General features: G+C 54.0%; 7 protein-coding genes across 7 annotated transcripts; 4 read left to right on the forward strand and 3 right to left on the reverse strand.

The window, feature by feature from the left end:
* Positions 1 to 322: 322 nt before the first annotated feature.
* On the reverse strand, positions 323 to 6094 carry SNT2 (putative PHD type zinc finger protein with BAH domain-containing protein; the record flags this gene model as incomplete). Its single annotated transcript, XM_064838083.1, has 2 exons — positions 323 to 5223; positions 5323 to 6094. The coding sequence occupies 2 exons, from the start codon at positions 6092 to 6094 to the stop codon at positions 323 to 325; spliced, it is 5673 nt and encodes a 1890-aa protein (XP_064694168.1).
* Positions 6095 to 7430: 1336 nt separating this feature from the next.
* dus2 (tRNA-dihydrouridine synthase 2) lies at positions 7431 to 8738 on the forward strand (the record flags this gene model as incomplete). The annotated part of the gene is made up of 2 exons (XM_064838084.1): positions 7431 to 7521; positions 7582 to 8738. The coding sequence occupies 2 exons, from the start codon at positions 7431 to 7433 to the stop codon at positions 8736 to 8738; spliced, it is 1248 nt and encodes a 415-aa protein (XP_064694169.1).
* A 166-nt stretch (positions 8739 to 8904) lies between these two features.
* LTS14_005387 (uncharacterized protein) lies at positions 8905 to 10244 on the reverse strand (the record flags this gene model as incomplete). The annotated part of the gene is made up of 2 exons (XM_064838085.1): positions 8905 to 10012; positions 10132 to 10244. 2 exons carry the CDS (start codon positions 10242 to 10244, stop codon positions 8905 to 8907), a joined length of 1221 nt encoding a protein of 406 aa, XP_064694170.1.
* A 404-nt stretch (positions 10245 to 10648) lies between these two features.
* On the reverse strand, positions 10649 to 11790 carry LTS14_005388 (uncharacterized protein; the record flags this gene model as incomplete). The annotated part of the gene is made up of 3 exons (XM_064838086.1): positions 10649 to 11462; positions 11519 to 11724; positions 11785 to 11790. The coding sequence occupies 3 exons, from the start codon at positions 11788 to 11790 to the stop codon at positions 10649 to 10651; spliced, it is 1026 nt and encodes a 341-aa protein (XP_064694171.1).
* Positions 11791 to 13222: 1432 nt separating this feature from the next.
* LTS14_005389 (uncharacterized protein) lies at positions 13223 to 14917 on the forward strand (the record flags this gene model as incomplete). Its single annotated transcript, XM_064838087.1, has 2 exons — positions 13223 to 14136; positions 14200 to 14917. The coding sequence occupies 2 exons, from the start codon at positions 13223 to 13225 to the stop codon at positions 14915 to 14917; spliced, it is 1632 nt and encodes a 543-aa protein (XP_064694172.1).
* A 385-nt stretch (positions 14918 to 15302) lies between these two features.
* Positions 15303 to 16976, forward strand: LTS14_005390 (uncharacterized protein; the record flags this gene model as incomplete). Its single annotated transcript, XM_064838088.1, has 1 exon — positions 15303 to 16976. The coding sequence occupies one exon, from the start codon at positions 15303 to 15305 to the stop codon at positions 16974 to 16976; it is 1674 nt and encodes a 557-aa protein (XP_064694173.1).
* Positions 16977 to 17774: 798 nt separating this feature from the next.
* Positions 17775 to 18934, forward strand: LTS14_005391 (uncharacterized protein; the record flags this gene model as incomplete). Its single annotated transcript, XM_064838089.1, has 2 exons — positions 17775 to 18171; positions 18255 to 18934. 2 exons carry the CDS (start codon positions 17775 to 17777, stop codon positions 18932 to 18934), a joined length of 1077 nt encoding a protein of 358 aa, XP_064694174.1.
* Between the last annotated feature and the right edge of the window lie 117 nt (positions 18935 to 19051).

Here is a 19051-nt window from a genome sequence, read left to right on the forward strand (position 1 = left end):
CAGCCGGAGATCCGGTTAGCCCGTTTTGACTCGCCCCCGGACGAGCTCGAACGAGCACCACTCCATTGACTGCCTATCACACATACGATCCGCTGCTGTCATGGATACAAGTCACTCCTATTACCATTGAAGGCTTATCGAGAATCAAGTAGAACAACAGTACTAGCATACACAGAGAACATGACCTTCATAATACATAGTACTAACCACAGTCAACCCAACAATGGTTCAACACAATTTCCCCCATGCCATGGCTTGTCATGTACAGTCCGACACCTTTTCCAATCAACAAGTTCATCTAACATACCCAATCCCTACAAACTCAGTGCAGGAGATGTCGCAGGTTCGGACTAGCGCTGGCACCATTGATACCAGGCGGTTGTTCGCCAACTTGCGGAGTCAATGGCCCTCCTTGCAACGGCTGCACTCCTTGCCCAGGCTGTGGCGTCTCTGGCGCTGTTGGAGGCGGGAGAACCTGTGCTTGTGATGGCTGCTGGAAGTGCTGGCTTGGTGGACCAATTAGCCCTGCAGGCTGCGTCTGATTACCCGCCTGCTGAGCTGTTGGCTGAGACATTGGAGGTTGAGAGGTAGGAGTTTGCTGAGGCGGGAGGCCTTGTTGCATCGGAGGGGGCTGGTGGGCAGGCGGTGCTTGACCATACACTCCTTGCTGCGAAGGGTAGTGCACGTGCTGGCCTTGTCCTGGCGGTCCGCTCGGCGCATCTGGTCGTGCGAAGGCGTTCGGCGGGCTAGCGTGCAGGGGTTGGCCAAGTGGCGGTAGCTGTGCACTAAAAGGCGACTCTGTCCTCCGCTGCGGGTATTGGTACTGCTGCGGTGGCCCATGGTAAGGATGCGTGGGTGATGGAAGGGGTGGTGGTACACCATGACCTGGATGATTCACACCATTCGGTATGGCTCCGTTCGTTGGCGGGTAGTTCGGCATCTGAGCCGGACGAGGTGGGGCCGGATATCCATGCTGAGAATGCGGTGGAGGACCGTACCCATAGCTTGGTTGGCGCTGGTGCATATGTGGTGGGGGCGGCGGGCCGTGGTGTGCCTGTGGTAGAGGCGGCTGATGGTAGCCATTAGGTGGTTGACCATAAGGAGGATAGCCAGAGCCATGCATTGGAGGTGGTGGTGGGCCGTACATGTTAGGTGGCGGCCCACTGCCGTTACCGTTACCATTGGGGTGCTGCGGCGGCGGCGGCGGCTGACCCGTCCCCTGTGGCTCATCCCATGGCAATCTTACTGGTCCATCGTGCGTCGGCTGAGTGGGCGGTCCAGGTGGTCTGCTCCAGTCCAATTGCAGAGGGAATTGTCGTGGAGGTGACAATACGGCCGGTGCTACTGGCTGCGGCACAGGCGAAGGAGTTGGGTCGATCTTCTTCTTGACGAAGCATTTGTGACACAAAAACTTTGGGCCACTGTCGACAGGCTTGGAGTCAGGTTGACCTGCTGGTGGGGTGTGTTCTGCAGCTGCGTTGTGATAGAGTGGCAGACTGTGGTTGTGATGACCTTCGTCTGGTCTATTCTGCTCGTGGGATGTCGCAGAGTCACCATTAGGCAGCGCAGGCACCGACTCGCGAGACGGGACAACCCCGTTCATAGGCATATGTTGCTGCTCACTTGTTCGCACTTCATCCTGAGCATGCGACTGTGAGCCATACCGGCTGGGCATACCATCCCAAGCTCGACCATTCGCGCCAGGAGCCATGAATCTGATATTCTGCTGAGGTCGGCCTTCTGGTTGTGGGACGACACTGGCAGGTGCTCCAGTAATGTCCGCAGGTCCTGTAACGACTGGTCCTAAGCTGTGCCGGGGTTCCGAGTCTCGTTCTTTCGAACTCTTCTCGCGCTGCATATCAGCATACTCGCCTAATGTCATGGACAGCCTTCTCGGCACGGGCGACTTGGGTGGGGTCGGTGGTGCTGACTTGACGAGTGCGTGCCATCGTGGTGTGACGTCGATCTTGCACTTTGCACATCGCCTCTCGGGCTCGCTTGCTGGCCCATCTGAGATCTGAGTGGCATTGTCTTCTGCTGCTGCTGCTGCCTTGGCTTCTGCGACGGAAGAGTTGCGGGCACCGCGACGTACAGCGGCAGCAATACTGTGAGCCCCAGACTCGCGTCGAATGTTAGCAGCAGTCATCTGGAGCGATTGCTGGCCTTTATCTTTCGTCAGTTGCACCATATTCGCCTTCCGCACGGTGCCAGTAAGTGTCAAGTCTGCTTGCTTGTAGTTCTCAACGAACACCTGAAGTGCGGTCCGACCGCTATCATCAACAACCTCGTCGATCGTGTGAATTATGGACTTGACAGCATGATCTTTGCACCAGATCGCTGCCGTCAAGGATCCAGCTTCTTCACCAAGCCGTGCGGTTGTAATCTGATCCTTGCGTGAACCCTTGACAGGCGTGACATCAAAGCCGAACTGGCAGCCAAATTCGTAGGCGCATGAAGCGTGGAAGCTCGCATTGCATTGGAAACACGACACACAAGCGCCAGCATCTTCTCTGACCTTCCCGTCATGACCCTTGTTCTTGCAGAATTTGCAGACAGCTTCATAGCGTGCAGCCGGTATCTGCTGGAAACCCTCGGCTATCTCAAGCTTCTGAGCGTTGCTGTAGCGCATCTCGGGTGTCCAGACCGAACAATGTACATGAACCCAATTGTTGCCGGAAGTCCGCTTGAGAGGTTCTCTTGGTATAAGCGGTCGGTTGAGGGTAAGTTGTTTGTTGCGATACTCCATCCGCATATTGTCTGCGAGCTCCTTTTCCATCCGCTCCTTTTCGCGCTCGCGGTCGGTCTTCTTCTTGTGCGAGACCTTCGGCGGCTCGACCAGATCGACCAACGTTTCCTCTGTCAAGCACAAACAGCAAGCGTACTCCGTTGACACCTCGGGATGACGATCGTTTTGGCACTGCTCACACACCCAGTGGATGGAGCCATCGGGCCGGATGCCGTCGGTATCAGCAACCCCGAAGCAACGTCGATGCACAGTTAGTCTGCAGTGAGAGCAGGATACAGTGTCATCCACACCCTTGCAGACCGCACAGGGAAGCACTTTCCAAGTTGGCTGCGTAGGAATGATCGGTGGTGGCGGAGGTGTAGGCTCTTTTGGTGGTGGCGGAGGCTTCTCTTTCTTCTTCGGTGGCTCAACAGGGAGCACAGTAGCATCCATTTTCGTCTTCTTCTTGGGTGGCTCGCCGAGAGTCTCAATTGACTGCAACGGAGGAGTGGGCTCCTGCGCAGCCATGCTGGCTGCTTCGTTGGCAGCAATCAACTCACGAAGCAGCTCTTCATCAATACGCCGCTTCACAGCACGACCTCCACCTTGTGCGACCTTCTTCTGGATTTCGTCGACATCCTCCCACTGAATAGAATATTTGCGCCATAAACCAGCACATCTTAGACAAAGCGCGAGCATCAGGCGGTCCTTCTTGTCCTTGGCTCCATGCTTGGCATCTGCAAGAACTGTCTGACCGGCCGACACACCAGGAGCCTTTCGCCACTGGCGGGCATGTGTTATGTTGCAGAACTTACAGATGAAACCACGGCTTCGCCGCATTGCCTTATCGTTGTCAAACGCAGAGTCATCGGCATCGTTCGAAACTTCAGCTTGCAATTTGGCCCCTGCATCGCTCTCAACCTTTCGCTTGCTGCCCTTCCGGCCACCGTAGTTGCCCCAGACTTCTCTTCCTTTCGGCGTTTTCTTCCACAGGTAATAGAAGCGTACGATGTCGGAGTTTGGTAGCTGCGTCTTCATGTGCAGGCGGATAAGCCTATGCTCCGAGCCAAACTTCGCAACGCCCTCCTCAAACTTGGCAAGTTCCTGCTTGGTAAGGATTGGCTCATGGATATCTTTCTTGCGGTCCATCGTTTGCAGTCTCTTCAGGGAAGCGTTTGCGTCGTACTTGTACTTTGTGAAAAGCTCCATAGCCTTGTCCAGAAAGTTGACACCGAAAGGCGGAACACCAATAGCACGAGAGTGGAATCTGGCCTTCTTAACATAGTCGTCCACCATAGCGACTTCTTCAGCAGCTGATCTTTGCTCCGGCATCTTGAAGATGAGCTTGGAGGTACATCGTGGATCATCCTCGGGGTAGTCTTCTCCTCGTTCGACATAACCAGCAGGCTCATCTTGCACCCACTTTGGACGGCGTGCTTTCTCCTCGCGATCTGCTTCCAGAGCTGCAATTGTTTCCTTTGTCATCTTGCCTTCTTTCTTACCACTTTGGTTTTTATTATAGCGCTTCTTGATCTCGGCTGCTTTGACGAGCTCGACAGGTCGGCCGTGCCATACGTTGGTGTTGGCCTGATGTCGCGGCCCTAGTCGAGAGCTGGCTCGAGGGTAGATAGCACGGTCGTCGTACTGCAAAGCATCCTCCACTCTACAGTGGATACCCAGATATCGCATCGGCCACATCTTGGCCAATGCGACTTCCGCAGCAGTGACCGGGTGCGGATCTATAGCCATATCATCGTTGGTTGGGCTCGGCGCTCTAGTGCTCTCGTTCGATTCTCCAGGCTGCTCTTCCTCCTCGACGACTTCTTCTTCCGCCTCCGTTACGTCGCCGCTAAGGGTGGGAGTGTTGCGCGTCTCCAGCTTCCGCTCTGATGCTCTGCCACAAGGCCCACATGCCCACGCGAAGCCACGTGACGGCTTCTTCGGTAATGGTGGCTGTACGCAATTCATGTGATACGAGTTCTTGCAGATAGCACAGTCAACAGAGTCATGCGAAGCGCAGTATCTAGCACATCGCTTGCATGTCTTGACAGCGCTGGTGAGCTCCTTGACACGGCCAATCTCGACGACGACAAATTTCCAGCGTTCGTCCAATGCTTTCTTGACTTTGTCCGGAACGTTGATGATCTGAGAGACTGGTATACATTCGTACCAGCGTCGGATGAACCGATCGAACACTTGCACGAAGTAGAACGAGTCGCGCTCTTTACGATAGACGTCGAGATCCTCGATCTCGGATCGATGCTTGATTGTGCATTTGCCACGCAACGATGCCAGCGGGCAGATGTCCGAATGCATAGTGCCGTAGACGAGTCGTGTGTCGCTATTGAAGCGTTGCACGTCGCGAGGACGGTAATACCAGTTCACACGCAGCGCCTCAACAGGCGAATTCGGATCATCGTTGCTGACGTGCAAGAATTCCATGACACGACATAGATAGTACGGATCGCCGGGAGGCTCGCATACAAGATACACGTGATCTATTGGCTCGTGTTAGCTTGGCTCAGAATCTCCGATATAGTTGCGAAGCGGGGTAGGCCGCGACCTCAAAAAAAGGAGGCTTTTTTGGTTAGGCTTACCGTTGATTGCAAGCTTCATGCCATCGTCAGCAATGAGCTCGCCTTTCTTGCTCAAACAGTTCTTGTGCTTGTGGAAAGTCATGATATTAGTCTCTCGATACGTCGTCGTGGTACCATTGGTAATGGGCTTGCGAGACATGGCCGCGGGTACAGGCGGAAGCGTGACTGGTGGCGTTGGTGCGTGAGAATGCTGGGGGACTGCGCTGGCCGCCTTCCGCTTTTTCGAAGTTGTCGCCGCAGCTGTACTGGTTGCGGGAGTGGATTCCTTCGAGCTTACGACGTTCAGTCTCGACAGCAGCATAGTGCGTTCGACCTCTGGAAGCTCGGGCTGTTCTGCTGGCTGTTTCTTCTTATTGGTCGTCATCGCCGTTGCGTAGTCAAAATCCATGTCCTGGTCTTCCGCATAATTGACACGAGCATTTCCGGTGCGGTTGCGTGACCGAGTACCGTATGTTGCGCTATCAGCCATAGCAAGATCAGCCGCATCCATGTGTATTGATGAGGTTTGCACGTCAGATACGGTTTGTGAAGTTTGCGATTCGGCTTGTGCAGCGACGGGAGCGCCGCTGTTGTGAGATGAGGCTGCTGCAGTCTCAGGCGCGGGCTGATAGGCAGGCCCAGTCACAATGTCGGCTGTCGCTCGTGCTTCTGCTTTGCCAGGCTCCGGTAACGACATCGTAGTCGTAGAAACAGAAGTCGCGCCATCGCCGGTCACGAGTGGACTGTCATCTCGGTCACGACTTTGGCCATCCAGAAGGCCGACGGTCGCCATCAGTAGATGCGTTCATGTGCAGGCACTCCTCGACTGAGCCTTCGATGACTTTGCAATTGCGCACCAGAGTAGTTGCGAGATTCGTGGTCGGCAACGTGGCGAGGATGGCCAGTCACGGTTCAAGGAACTCGTAGCCAGCAGTCAGGTTTGTCACATACAAATGTAGAGACAAATGCCTAAGCGATCATAAAGTCCGTCAATAGCAGGAGATAGTGGTGCGGGAGTGGGATGATCAATGTCAGACGCCGGCCAGATGCAACGGATCAAGTTTCGTGAGGTGGATGTAGGAAGCGTAGCAGAGCGAACGCGGCGGGAAGAAAGGAAGACCGATCTGAGGCGGCGCGCGAACGTTGGAGGTTTGAATCACACTCGGCAAGTAAGGCCCGAGCCTAAGAATATTACGACCACACGACATATTCTGGACCGCGCTACCTCACTTTCCTCAGTATACGATGCGATATTCCATGTGTCCAGGTGATGGGCATGCAGATGATCTGAGTAGCGTATACTATATAAGTTTGTCATGAAGCTAGGGCGCTGTATCGCTATTTTCCACGCGCTACACGATATTGGGAATCATGTGTCGCTTCGACCTGACAATGAGGTTCATTGCTCCGACCAATCAGATGCGAAGCTTTTGCTACCGGAATCTCCCTTCTACAGCAATCGCGATCATGAAGGAATGCTTTGGACCGTGGCCATTTCAGCATCGGTGCTTTCAACAAGACAGACTGCACCCTGGGATATCGATGGCCATCATGATGCGTCATGTGTCTACAGGTTATAGAGGAAGCAGACAGAAAGGCTTGGTCGTCGTCGCTGGAGGAAGTGCAGGGGCTGACGTAGGCACGTCTTCCATCAATATCATAGATCGCAATGACTGAATCGCTTCGTAGTCAAATATCGAGCGGCACTGATGCCAAGTAGCACGATTGCTTTTTGCCGCCCAAGTGCGTTGCCGCGTGTGAGGTGACCTTCCAATGTTCCCGAAGTCATTTTGACGGGAGCTACTGTCCCGCCTCCCGCGAGCGAGGCCTGATACAGCCGCACGCTAAAGATTGTTCCAACTTCTCGAATCTCTTTTCGAACATGGGGCAACCATTAGATCTCGGAAAGTGGCAAAAACCAATCCCAGTACGTTAGCTTGCAGCACCCATCAGTTTTCGGTGCAAGTGCTGGTATAATTGAAGGACACTTTGATTTGTCCACGTGGCCTGACGCCTCCTACGGGAACTGGTCATCCTCGCGCTACCCAGCTGCAGTGGAGTCGATACATCCAGGATAAGCGATCTGGCCAAGCCTCATGCTCAGGCATGCACTTCACAGCGTTTCCAAGATGACAGCATCACCACCGCACAAAGTGCCTATCCCTCGTCATGGCGTCGATTACAGAGGCAAAATTGTCTTGGCGCCAATGGTGCGGAGCGGTGAATGTCCTTCGAGGCTACTGGCACTGAAATATGGTGCAGATCTTGTTTGGGGTCCAGAAACCATTGACAAGGCCCTAATTGGCACGACGAGACACTTCAACGCTGTCACTGGTACCGTGGACTTCACACGACTATCTTCGAATGGTGCGAAGAATCCAGCCATAAATTCTGAGCAGCGAGAAAGTGTCATCTATCGACTCCATCCCTCACGTGAAGGGAAGCGCCTGATCTACCAAATCGGCACTGCGAACCCTGAAACTGCCGTCCAGGCCGCGAAACTTGTGGCTCAGGATGTCGCCGGCATCGACGTGAACGCTGGATGTCCCAAGCCCTTCAGCACAAGTGGTGGAATGGGCGCAGCTCTGCTCAAGACACCCGACAAGTTGTGCGTGATTTTGCGTGCACTCGTCAGCGAAGTCGGCATACCGAACGAGATTGGCATCAGTGTCAAGATACGTATCCTGGACACTCCAGACGAGACGGAGAAGCTTGTCCGCAACTTGTGCGCAACAGGAATTACTGGCCTGACTGTACATTGCCGCACCACACCCATGCGTCCACGAGAACGTGCTATCAGAGACCAGCTGAAGATGGTTGCCAATGTGTGTCGAGAAGCAGGAGTTGCCTGCCTCATGAACGGCGACGTGATTTCACGCGACGAGGCTCTCAATCTCGTGTCGGAATTCGGATGCGACGGTGCCATGATTGCCACGGCAGCGGAGACCAACCCATCAGTCTTCCGACCGACAGCGGAAGGCGGCATGGCGCCATGGGAGGAAGTGGTCAAGGAATACGTGAAGACGTCTCTGGAAGTGGAAAATCGTTGGGGCAACACGAAGTACCTGCTAGGTCAAATGATACCTGGCAAGAATAACACATACAAAAAAATGCAGCTCACGAAAAGCTACAGTGAGCTGGTCAATGCTCTAGGCTATGATGATGGGTCCCAAGCTTTGGCTCGTCGAGTGGACAAAGGTCTTGAGATTGGAGAGTATGAGAAGGCAAAGATGACGAAGGCAGAGCGAAAGGCTACAAACAAGGCTGCCAAGAAGGTCGAGGAAGTAGAGACAACACCTCAGCGCGAACCGCTTACGAAGACGGCTGCAGGTATCAAACGCAGTGCAGAGATGGCGCAGCTCGACATGCCGCCAGACATTGCCCGCAAGAGTGGGCCGGCAAGCGTACCCGAGCAAGTGTCAACATTGGGTGTATGAGCTCCACCGTGGGCTGCGAAAGACGAATAGAACGCGGGCTTGTTTTAAGTCCATGAGCACTCGACGGTAGTATGCGGCAGGAAACCAAGCGCTGGACCTGACCACATGCATGGCGCTGGGATGGTGTTGAAAGCGAGCTTGTGAGCCAGCCACTTTGAATTTGGCCTCAGTAGCCTCTATCTCTCCGCACAACATTCAGCAGCTTCTCGCCCTTTTCTCTCCTATCAAGATTTGTCTGAAAGAGCTTGAAGGATCGCTCCTCGTATGCTGCGCCTGTGCCGCTGACATGTGGTGTAATAGTAACGTTCTTCATATCCCATAGCTCGCTATCCTCGGGTAATGGTTCCGGATCTGTCACGTCCAGCGCTGCGCTTGCGACTGTGCCGTCTTTGAGCGCCTGGATCAGCGCTGGCTGATCGATGATCGGGCCACGAGCGATATTCTGCACGAAAGCTGGACTCTTGCCGTCCTGGCTCAGTGCCTTGAATTCTGGAGTAGACAAGAAGTGTCTTGTTTGATCTGTCAAGGGCACGGACACGATAAGCCAGTCTATGTTTTGGGCCAGGAAATGTCGCAGACTCTTCTTGTCTAGGCCTGAGTACCACGCCGAAGGTATGTCGCCATCTGGGTCGCCAGTGTGTGGCACGATGAATCCTTGGTCCTTCTTCTTCTCTGCTGTATCCTTCGGGGAGGCAGTATATGCAATGACATCCATACCAAGTGCTTTCGCAACTCTTCCGACTTGCCTACCAATGCTACCATACCCCAGGACACCTAGCCGCCGCCCTACCATGTCACGCACCGTATGAAAGTCGCCCTTAGTCTGACCCCACTGGTGCTCTTTCTGAAGGTCATGAAGGGTATTGTACTTATGGCTTTGTACTAGAGCTGTCATGACGCACCATTCGGCTATCTGAGGGCCGTGGATGCCTGACGATGTTGTGATGGTGATATCGCTATCAGTGTATATGGGATGATCTTGTAACTGGTTGCTGCCGGCACTTGCCAGTTGTACGAGACGTAAATTGGGCGCATCTGATAGCTTCTCCGGAAACGCGAATAGTGTGTATAATATTGTTACATCTCGCCAGATCTTGGAGGGCAGCTCTTCGCGTAGCTTATCCTTGTCGTGAGTGAAGCTGACTTGCTTGTACTCTATGTCGATATGTGGGAACTTCTTTCGTAGTGTTTTAAGGATCTCCGTTGGCTCGGGTTGTGGTAACACGCAGAGCAGATGCTCTTTCGCTGGTCCTCCTCCCATGACTGTGAGAAGGCTGAAAGCCGTGAAATGTGGATATGAGGCTGCCTGAGTGCTCGTAGGAGTAGAAAACGACACTTACAATGGTGAACTGCTTACAGGACGTTCTGATCGGTTCTTGAACTGAGAACGTACTTGGGCCGAACGATGACGAGCTCCTTGACTTCACCTTCCGCATCAGATGGATTAGTCAGATGCACGGGCCTAGTCACGAGAAGACGAGAGAAGAAAGGCCTTCTGTAATGCATGGACCTGTACTCCGAATACTGTTATATACAACATCCCATGCGTATGACAGGATCTACATGGTTTCAGAGAGAGCCCGATACTCTCATAAGTGCGTAAGGTGAGGGGAGAAGGCTCCGCGATTGGATAGCCTCCCTAAAGCTATCTGTGGCAGCTATGGCCTGCAGAACAGTAGGCTATATTAGTTTTCGCTCCATTGTCAACACCTGCCCCCTCAGAATAGTGAACATGATCTCGACAGATGAAAAGCTCATCATGACAGCAATGCTCGCTCGCATATATGTGATATAATGCAGACTATGTCCATACATTATGGTCTCCACCAACTACGATAATAACCAGATGCTCCGCCAGCGCCTTGCTTAAAATCGCTCACAAGTCAAGCACAAACGAATAAGAAGAAATATCAAGTATGCAAATCCGGCCTCTCCTCCCCGTCAGGAAACAGATCCGTATAATTCGTCTGCCCATAAACCAACTGCCTAAAATTCACCCGTGTAGCCCACCTTATATTCCTCGTGAAAGCCTGATCACTGTACCCATCGCCCGACAAATCGCCAATATCCGAGAAACTCGTCTTCTTCGCAATGGGGCGATGATGTTGAAACAGCTGCGGGTGAACGGTCAAGCATGTCCGCATGGGTCGGCCGTCGCGACCATCACACATATCGTTCATGAGGAGATCGACACCCTTATTGAATTTGTGCAGGGCGAGTTCGTAGAGGTAGCGTTTGGCGCCTGCAAGGGTGATGGCGTAGACGGAAGTGCAGACATTGTCGTGGGTGCGGCTTACGACGCGCGTGTGTTGTGGGTACTCTTGGGCGAGGAGGCCGTCGCCGAATTGAGCGTCAATGTGTTGTTTCTCGGGGACGGTCTCGTCGTCGAGCATTACCGCTCGGCCTTGCGGGAGGGGTGCGTCTTTGGGAAGAGGGAATTTGGCGCCGCAGTGGCCAAGCCAAAAGAAGTCCCATCTGGAAACATCGCCGTAGGGGGAGGTCGTAGGCTCGGTCACTTGATGTTCGCCGACGTAGAAGTCGCGTTGGCTCGGGGAATCGAAGGAGTAGTAGGTTGGATCGAGGAACTCATCTGTAGTACCTGGGAGTGGCTGGACGAGAAGGCGGGAGGATTCGGCGAAGCGTCGCATTTGAGACTTGATGCGGATGTCCCAGTCAGAATCGTCTTCCATGACTAGTGCCGTGCTGATGTTTCGCTCGACAATACTAGATCATGTTAGTCTCACCAACCCAAAGAACAGCCACGAGGCCCGGTCACTCACGTTCTGAAAACATTCATATGAGCTCGCCATGCGCCTATCGCTCCTTTGTTGGTGATAGTATCGCCACCAAGCGGGAGCGTATTCTCCTCGATCTCGGTAACGCCGTCGACGTATTCGATCTCGAGGTCTGTGAGATACGCAGCGAGGGATGCAGCGTCACGATGGTCGGTTCGTTTCGGGAGGTTGATCACGAATATCTTCTCGAACTGCTTCTTGTCAGCCCTTCGACTCTTCCACTTGTGTGTTCAGTGCATCTCGGCACGTACTCCCATCGTCGTGTTCTGTATGTTGTCAAGGTCTCCATCGTTATGCTGCCGCCGCGAAGAGAGACCTTTCATATGTAGATCTGAACCAGCTCCGCTGTGGAAACCAAACACCAGCAATAGTAGAATTATCAAGCCGCCAATCCCGGCGATGGAGGCTCGAGGATTGATCATCGTAGTTGTCGTAAGGAACGTGAAGGTCGTCGAAACAGAACAGAACAGATGGGAAACCAGATCGCAGGAGATTAGAGAGGGCCAGGGAACAGCGAGGTAAGGAGTGTCATATGATTATATGAACACTCTCAACCACGACGGCACAGCCAGCGCCAACGCCGGTACTCACCCCCTCCATTCCTCGAAACAGGATCGAATGACGCCACGACGCCGCATCTGCTCTCGACCGCGGTCGGATTCGCTTGTCGCCGTTCATATCTAACGGCTTGTGGTCGACATGGCAGATATGATCTCTCTTAGCGGGCCCGTGTACGAGCTGACAAGCAAGACTCTGTTCCTGATAAGGCCGATAGACAGGGATTTGCATCCCTTTCGCAATCATGCACAGTCAGCCACTGTACCACGCCGACTCAGCCTTACAAAGCTTCTTATTGGGTGTGCCGTTTAGCGGTTGGACGCCGGAGTGCGGTCTCTGCTCTAACGAGATGAGGTGTTCGGTGAGAGCGGATTAAAGCGCGGATGTGGCTTGCTTTAAGGGTGGCATATCGGCTATGCCAAGCCGGACTGCTCCATCAGTGACCCTATAACGGCCGAGCCGAGTCCACGTGGCTGTGAACTTTGCCTGGAAGATCTATAAACAGCCGTGCTGGGAAGGAGAGATGTGAAGTATTTGCGGGCTATATCAGAGTCCGTAGAGAACATACTTCCTGACCGGCGTGGTTGTTTAGCGATGGACGGAATCACGCTAAAGGTTGCGGCTCTTCTCTTTGAGCGGAGACACTCGAAACAGCAAGTTCCAGGAGAGGGATTGTGTGCTGAGCAGGCGTTTCCTGTACCACAACCCGAACAAAGGGATGGACGCCAGATGCATGATGGTAGTGTCGACTGAGCCAGCATCTTGCTTAGCAATGGCGGAATACTGTACCTTGAATTACCTACTCGCCTGTGAAGTTGATCTCGCAATTACTTGGCCATAGATAGATCATCATCTCCCGATACGGGTCGTCTGCCGCGTGACTACTGTATAATGTTAGCAATGTAGCATGCAGCGCATATTGCCGTAATCTGACGTGATATCGAACACGAACCTGATATTGCATGCTTCAACGAATCAAGGAAGAGCGAGCAAGAAGCGGCGCAGTTCCGCTAAGCGTCGCAACGGGCAGCGTCACGAAAGTCGTGGCTGACACAATTGTTGTCATGAACCTCACAATACGGCCACCGAGCCTATGCACCACCTTCAATAGCCGAGCTTCACGCCTACATGATGGGGAAAGCCTACTCGCCCTCTCAACGCGAACACGTCCGTTCACTCCTCGAATCTGGACGCGACGAAGAGGCCATCGAGAAGGAGACAGGCGTCTCGGATCGAACGATCCGAAGATGGAAAGTCGAGCTCGAACGTACCGGGCGCATAGGCAAACCGCCGGAGAGTCGGACGGGGAGGCATCGGGTGTTGACGCCGGAGGTCGAGGCCGCGCTGTTTGAGCATGTGAGGGGCAATCCGGAGTTGAGTGTGGATGATATGTTGTGGTGGTTGTATGATCGGTATTCGATTGTTGTGGGCACGAGGACGATTCGGCGAGTGTTTGAGAGGAAGGGGGATAAGGTTAGGGGGAAGGGGAGGAAGGGTGGGTTGGATCATGGTCCTGAGGAGGAGGATGAAGAGGAGGAGGAGGATGAGGAGCCGAGCTTGCCACCTGCACCGCGAGGAAGGCAGGGACAGCAGTATCAGTCTCCATATGCGCCTATGATGCCTGGCAATCAGCTTCAGCAGGCACCTCAAGCTCCAACAAAGCGGATACCTGTGCCGGCCAAAGCAGCTCCAGCGCCACCGCCCCCACCTGTCGACATTGAAGACGACGAAGAAATGATGCAGCTGGAATTGCAGCAGATCGCGCTACAGAAACGTGAAGTTGAGTTGAAGCTCAAAATGCGTCGAATGCAGGCTGCTAAGGGCTCTCCTGCTGCTTCGACGAGTCGAAAGACCGCTGCCGCTGCCACTACACCTCTGTCTGCGCCCCCGTCTACGCCGTCAACGCTATATAACCCGCGGACCGCTGTTGCTGCGCCCACGCCACCGAAGAGGGATTCGAGGTCCAAGAAGAAGATCCAGGAGTCGAAGCTGAGGACTGCCGAGAGGCAGGAAAGGATGTTGAGGGAGTTGGAGAGGAGAAGCCGGTATGTCACTATTTCATGCCTTCGACGAAGTTCATCCATTAGTGTGCTGACGCATTCTCTTAGACGACGCGATCATCTAACAGCAGAGTGGGTGACGAGCAAAGACATCTGGCCGCTTCGGGCACAGGGCCTGCTGGCGAATCTCATGCACCAATACGGCTGCTATGCCTACAGTCCCAGCAACGAGCAGGTCTTCGGCCAGATGTATCATGATCTGTACGACCTCGTGGATCTGACCAAAGGTGACTGGAGCCCCGAAATCCACGATGATCAGCTTCGAGATCGCATGAAGCGGAAGATGGGCCAGCTGAGGACCAAGATGCTCAAGACGGGCGAGATTGTTAGTGTGAGTGTTGGTCGTGGCGGCAGTACCGGTGATGGTTTCACTTCTGGATCCGGTACCACGGCTTTTCAGCGCGTGGAAAATTTCACCGGCCAAGCAGCTGGCGAAGACGACGAGGAAGGCGGTGGGGAGGAAGCTGATGTCGATCTCGGCGCTCAGCAACACGAGCATCAGGGTCTTGATGACGAGCCACAGCAGCAGCAGTTGTCGCAGCATCAGCAGGATCTAGATCAGCATGATCATCAGCATTTGCAGTATGAGCTTCCGCCGGAGCATGCGGGTATGCATGGTCAGGCACAGCATCTGGGAGGGCCGTATGGGAATGGGATGATGCATCAGCATGGTCAGTATCCGATGATGCCGCAGGGTCACCAGGCGCAGATGATGCCATATGGAATGGATGGTCAGCATGGGGGTCAGAATGGGATGGGCCTTTAGGGGTGAGCTGTCTCGTCGAATTGATTCAAGGCTATCATGGGTCAGGACAAGTTGTCTGTCTCCGCAGTTACCGTCATGAGGTAGCTATGATAGGCGTCGTAATGCAGCCATTGACGTGACCTTCACATGCTCGGACATATCTACCGTGTTTCTCACATTGCCCTTCTGTCCGACGGTATATCGGTCTGCATATGAGTTCTTGCCTTGCGATGTTAACAAGGTGCCGGCCGCGCTTTCCTGGAGAAGAAGAGCAAGCAACAAGCTCAGGCCAGAGCAGGGGATAGCACGATAATAATGCTTGCCACACACTCATAACATAACATATCATCCACGGACAAGTTCGGAAAATACTCACCACGCCTTCTAATGCCATCCGGCACGCGCAATGGCCGGTCAACCGCGTGCACCGCAGAGACAACACGCGCCGAATGCGAGCGGCAAAACCCCCTCATCGCGACCGCAAACGCGACCTCATGACAGTCGATCTCACGCCAGCAACAACACCCGACCACCACACCCACAACACAACAATACACTGGCGACAGACGATGAAGATGACTTCGCGGACGACGGAGACGGACGGCCGGCGAAGAAGAGGAAATTGTCGCTGCGATATAGACAGACGACACTCGATCAATGGCACAACCAATCAGATGGCGTTGCGAAGCCACCGAATGCCGTGACCGCCATCGCGCCTCACGGCCAGCTGGTGGAGACGGTGAATGGGGTGACGACTGCACTCGATGCCACGCTTGACGATGCCGTCGAGGTCCAGGCAGCGGCGAGGAATGTCACGCCCGTGCCGAACAGATCACCACCTGCTGCTGCTGCTGCTGCTACCACGGCGAAACCTGCATCAGACAATAAAGAGCTGAGGAAGAAAGAGGATCGGCGGAGTCTGCGCTCGCACGATGATGGACCACGATTGAAGAGCGAGCTGGCCGTGTACTTTCCGAACTATGAGGATGTGGTGTTTGACGTGCAGAAGGAGCCGGAGTTCATTACGACGAATACGGTGCTGTATGTCACGGACGATACACCCAAGCAACAGCAGTCCGCCAGCCCATCGAAAGGCAAAGCTACTGCTTCGCATAATTCCAACGGCACAGTGAACGGAAGCACGCCAGCCACACCACGCCGCACTACGACGAGCCAGTACAACGGCTGTTCGCCCATAGACCTGGACATGCTAGCCCGCAACATCCCACCCCATCCCACCGATCCGCTGGACGACGCATACTACCTCAAATCCCACACCCGAGCCGAGCGACGAGAGAAGCAGCTGCGCAATATCGAGAAAGAACGAGCGATGCATGAGAAGGTCCAGCTCGAGCGTCTGCTCGAAGGACTTCTCGGCCACGACTGGCTGAAAGTGCTAGGGATAACAGGCATCACGGACGGCGAAGCGAAAAAGTACGAGCCGAAGCGCGAGTACTTCGTTGCCGAGGTGCGGGCGTTAGTGGACAAGTTCAAGCAGTGGAAGGATTTGGAGAAGAAGCAGAGGTTGGAGAGGGAGGCGGCGGCGAGGGAAGCTGAGGAGGAGGAGAGCAGTGAGGAGGAAGGTGAAGAGAGTGAGGAGGAGGAGGAGGAGCCGCCGAGCAGCGAGAAGAATGCCAGTGCTGCAAGGCAACTACAGCAAGAAACAAACCATGCCGTTCAACGCTCAGGCTTCAAAATCAAACTCGGCAAAAGACCCAGTCAACCTTCAACTCCAACCCACACAAGCCACAGCTCCTCCATGCCGCCTCCCCCTCCTCCTCAACTACCGAGCTATATACCCTACATCCCACCAGAGCCTATAACAAGTTTCTACATCAAACGCCATCTCCGCGACGCCGCGCTGAATAAATCTCGACAGCGGCATGCGGGGAGGAATGTCACGGCTTTTGGTTTGCCGGTCCCCGAGGTGCAAGAGGGGTGGTTTGAGTTGCCCGGAGAGTATGTCACGGAGGATGCTTTGAGGGCGAGGGCGAGGGAGAGGCGGGCGAGGAAGAGGGGGAGTTTGGTTGATGGCGTGGCTTCGGGGGGTGAGATGCAGCTCTTCGATGCTTGCTTGTAGGTAGTGAGTTGTATGAGTCCGTTCGTGTCTTGCCTCCTCAAGTCACCCGCGCCGTCCTTGCACATTACTGGAGAATGGCTTGTGTCTTGCTCCGCTACTAGCTCTCCCACATCCGATTCTGATTAGAGGGATCATCGGTCGCACTTGTTGTCGACCAACTCTTAGTCTTCGTGGCTTGTACATATAATACCACGGCCGTCACTTCGACCTCGACACGGCGACCTGACTTGGCGGCGAACACTCAAGATCCCGGCGTCGCAGCCATCGCAGACGCACGAAGCGACTGCTTCTGACGCATTGTCAAGCTATGGGATCATTCGTATCTTCCTCGTGAGCAAGGAACAGAGTACAAATCTGGATACACGGGAAGCACGATCATGGACAGAAGGCTAGAATCATCATCATACAAGCGGCGTAAAGTCAGACCGTCTGCGAGAAGATCGGGGCTTCCCATTGTGGTTAGTGTGCGCGTAAACGAGGTGAGGTTTAGCGTCATGCACGACATCGAGCTTTTATGTCTGGAGCCACCATCTTGTTAGGATAACTGTCATATGTCAGTACGAGGTGTGGTATGGTGTCTTCAGGCGGGCTGGAAAATTGGTGGGATATATAAGTCTACCAATAACCCCAGAACAGAATGTGACAACTCCCTCTCCTCCAGCAACACGTCGTCCCATCATCAATTGATCCTCTTGCCTCGCTCTACATCTCGATCCAAGACATACTTCTTGACCTTACCCCACATATCACTCTGCGTCGAAAAGCACCTGGCTTATATCTGAGAAGCTTTCGGTGGCCATGGCGCCTCTACCCATTGTCCGCTCCACCAACATCAAGAACCTCACCTCCCGACCAATCACTGCCGTGTTCATATCCGCCACCTCAGGTATAGGCGAAGCTACCCTTCGGCAACTATGCAAAGCCCATGGGAAGAATGGCAGAGGACTACGCATCTACCTTGTAGCTCGAAACGAATCTGTGGCGGAACTTATCCTGGATGAGTGTCGACAGGATTGCCCTAACGGAGACTTTAGGTTCGTCAAAGTAGGCGATTTGACGTTGTTGAGGGATGTGGACGCTGCGTGTGAGAGTTTGATCAAGATGGAAAGAGGGAGTGGTGGGCTAGGAGATGTAGAGGGAAGAATCGATCTTTTGGTTCTGACGCAAGGGTTTGTGAGGTTCGAAGACCCACTGTGTGAGGTCACCCCCTTTAGCACTGACCATGAATCCATTACGGGATATGGCACGCAGAGAGAGTCGACTAATACTTTCCAACAGACACGGACGAAGGCATCGAAGTCTCCATGTCTCTCCTCTACTACTCCCGCATGCGCGCCATCACGGCCCTCCTTCCGCTCCTCACGGGCACGTCGGGGCACCCAGCCCACATCATCTCCGTCTACGCAGCCGGCATGGAGAAATCAGGCAAATTCTTCCCGGACGACCTCTCCCTCTCCAAAGACCCAAAGGCGCACTACAGCTTCGCCAATTGCCGCGCACATTGCGTACACATGATGACCATGTACTTCGAGTCCCTAGCCAAGCAACATATGGGAAAGCTAAGCCTCGTCCACGTCTACCCTGGACTGGTGATAAGTCCGAAATTCTGGGATCCCTCGTTACCGACCTGGTTTAAATGGGTCTGGTTTCTCATGTATCCCTTCGCAAACGCTTTCCTGAACACCAAACCTGAGGAAAGTGGACAGCGGACATTGTTCTTCATCGACTCGGAAAGATTTCCTGCTCGAGGGAGTGGTGAGGACAAGGTATCTGGTGGTGTAACCAGCACAGACCAGGTCCCAGGTGGTGGTGCGTATAGCTGCAGTCACAAAGACGAGGTCTACGATGTTTCCAAGTCGTACGTGGAGCTTCGGAAGCAAGGGTTCGAGGCAAAGGTCTGGCAGCATACGCAGGACGTGTTTGCTGCGGTGGATGGGCGGAGGAAATTTCAGGCATGATGATGTTGGATCTTTCTTGTTAGAGTGTCGGAGCCTGATCTGGCCGGCCCGTACCATTGTGCCATATAGTATGCTGTGCCCTCCTTTTGTCAGTACTTGATACTATCGTGCTACCTG

The sequence above is a fragment of the Recurvomyces mirabilis genome (assembly GCF_035927965.1).
Source record: "Recurvomyces mirabilis strain CCFEE 5264 chromosome Unknown scaffold_13, whole genome shotgun sequence".
NCBI classification, from domain to species: Eukaryota; Fungi; Ascomycota; class Dothideomycetes; order Mycosphaerellales; family Teratosphaeriaceae; genus Recurvomyces; species Recurvomyces mirabilis.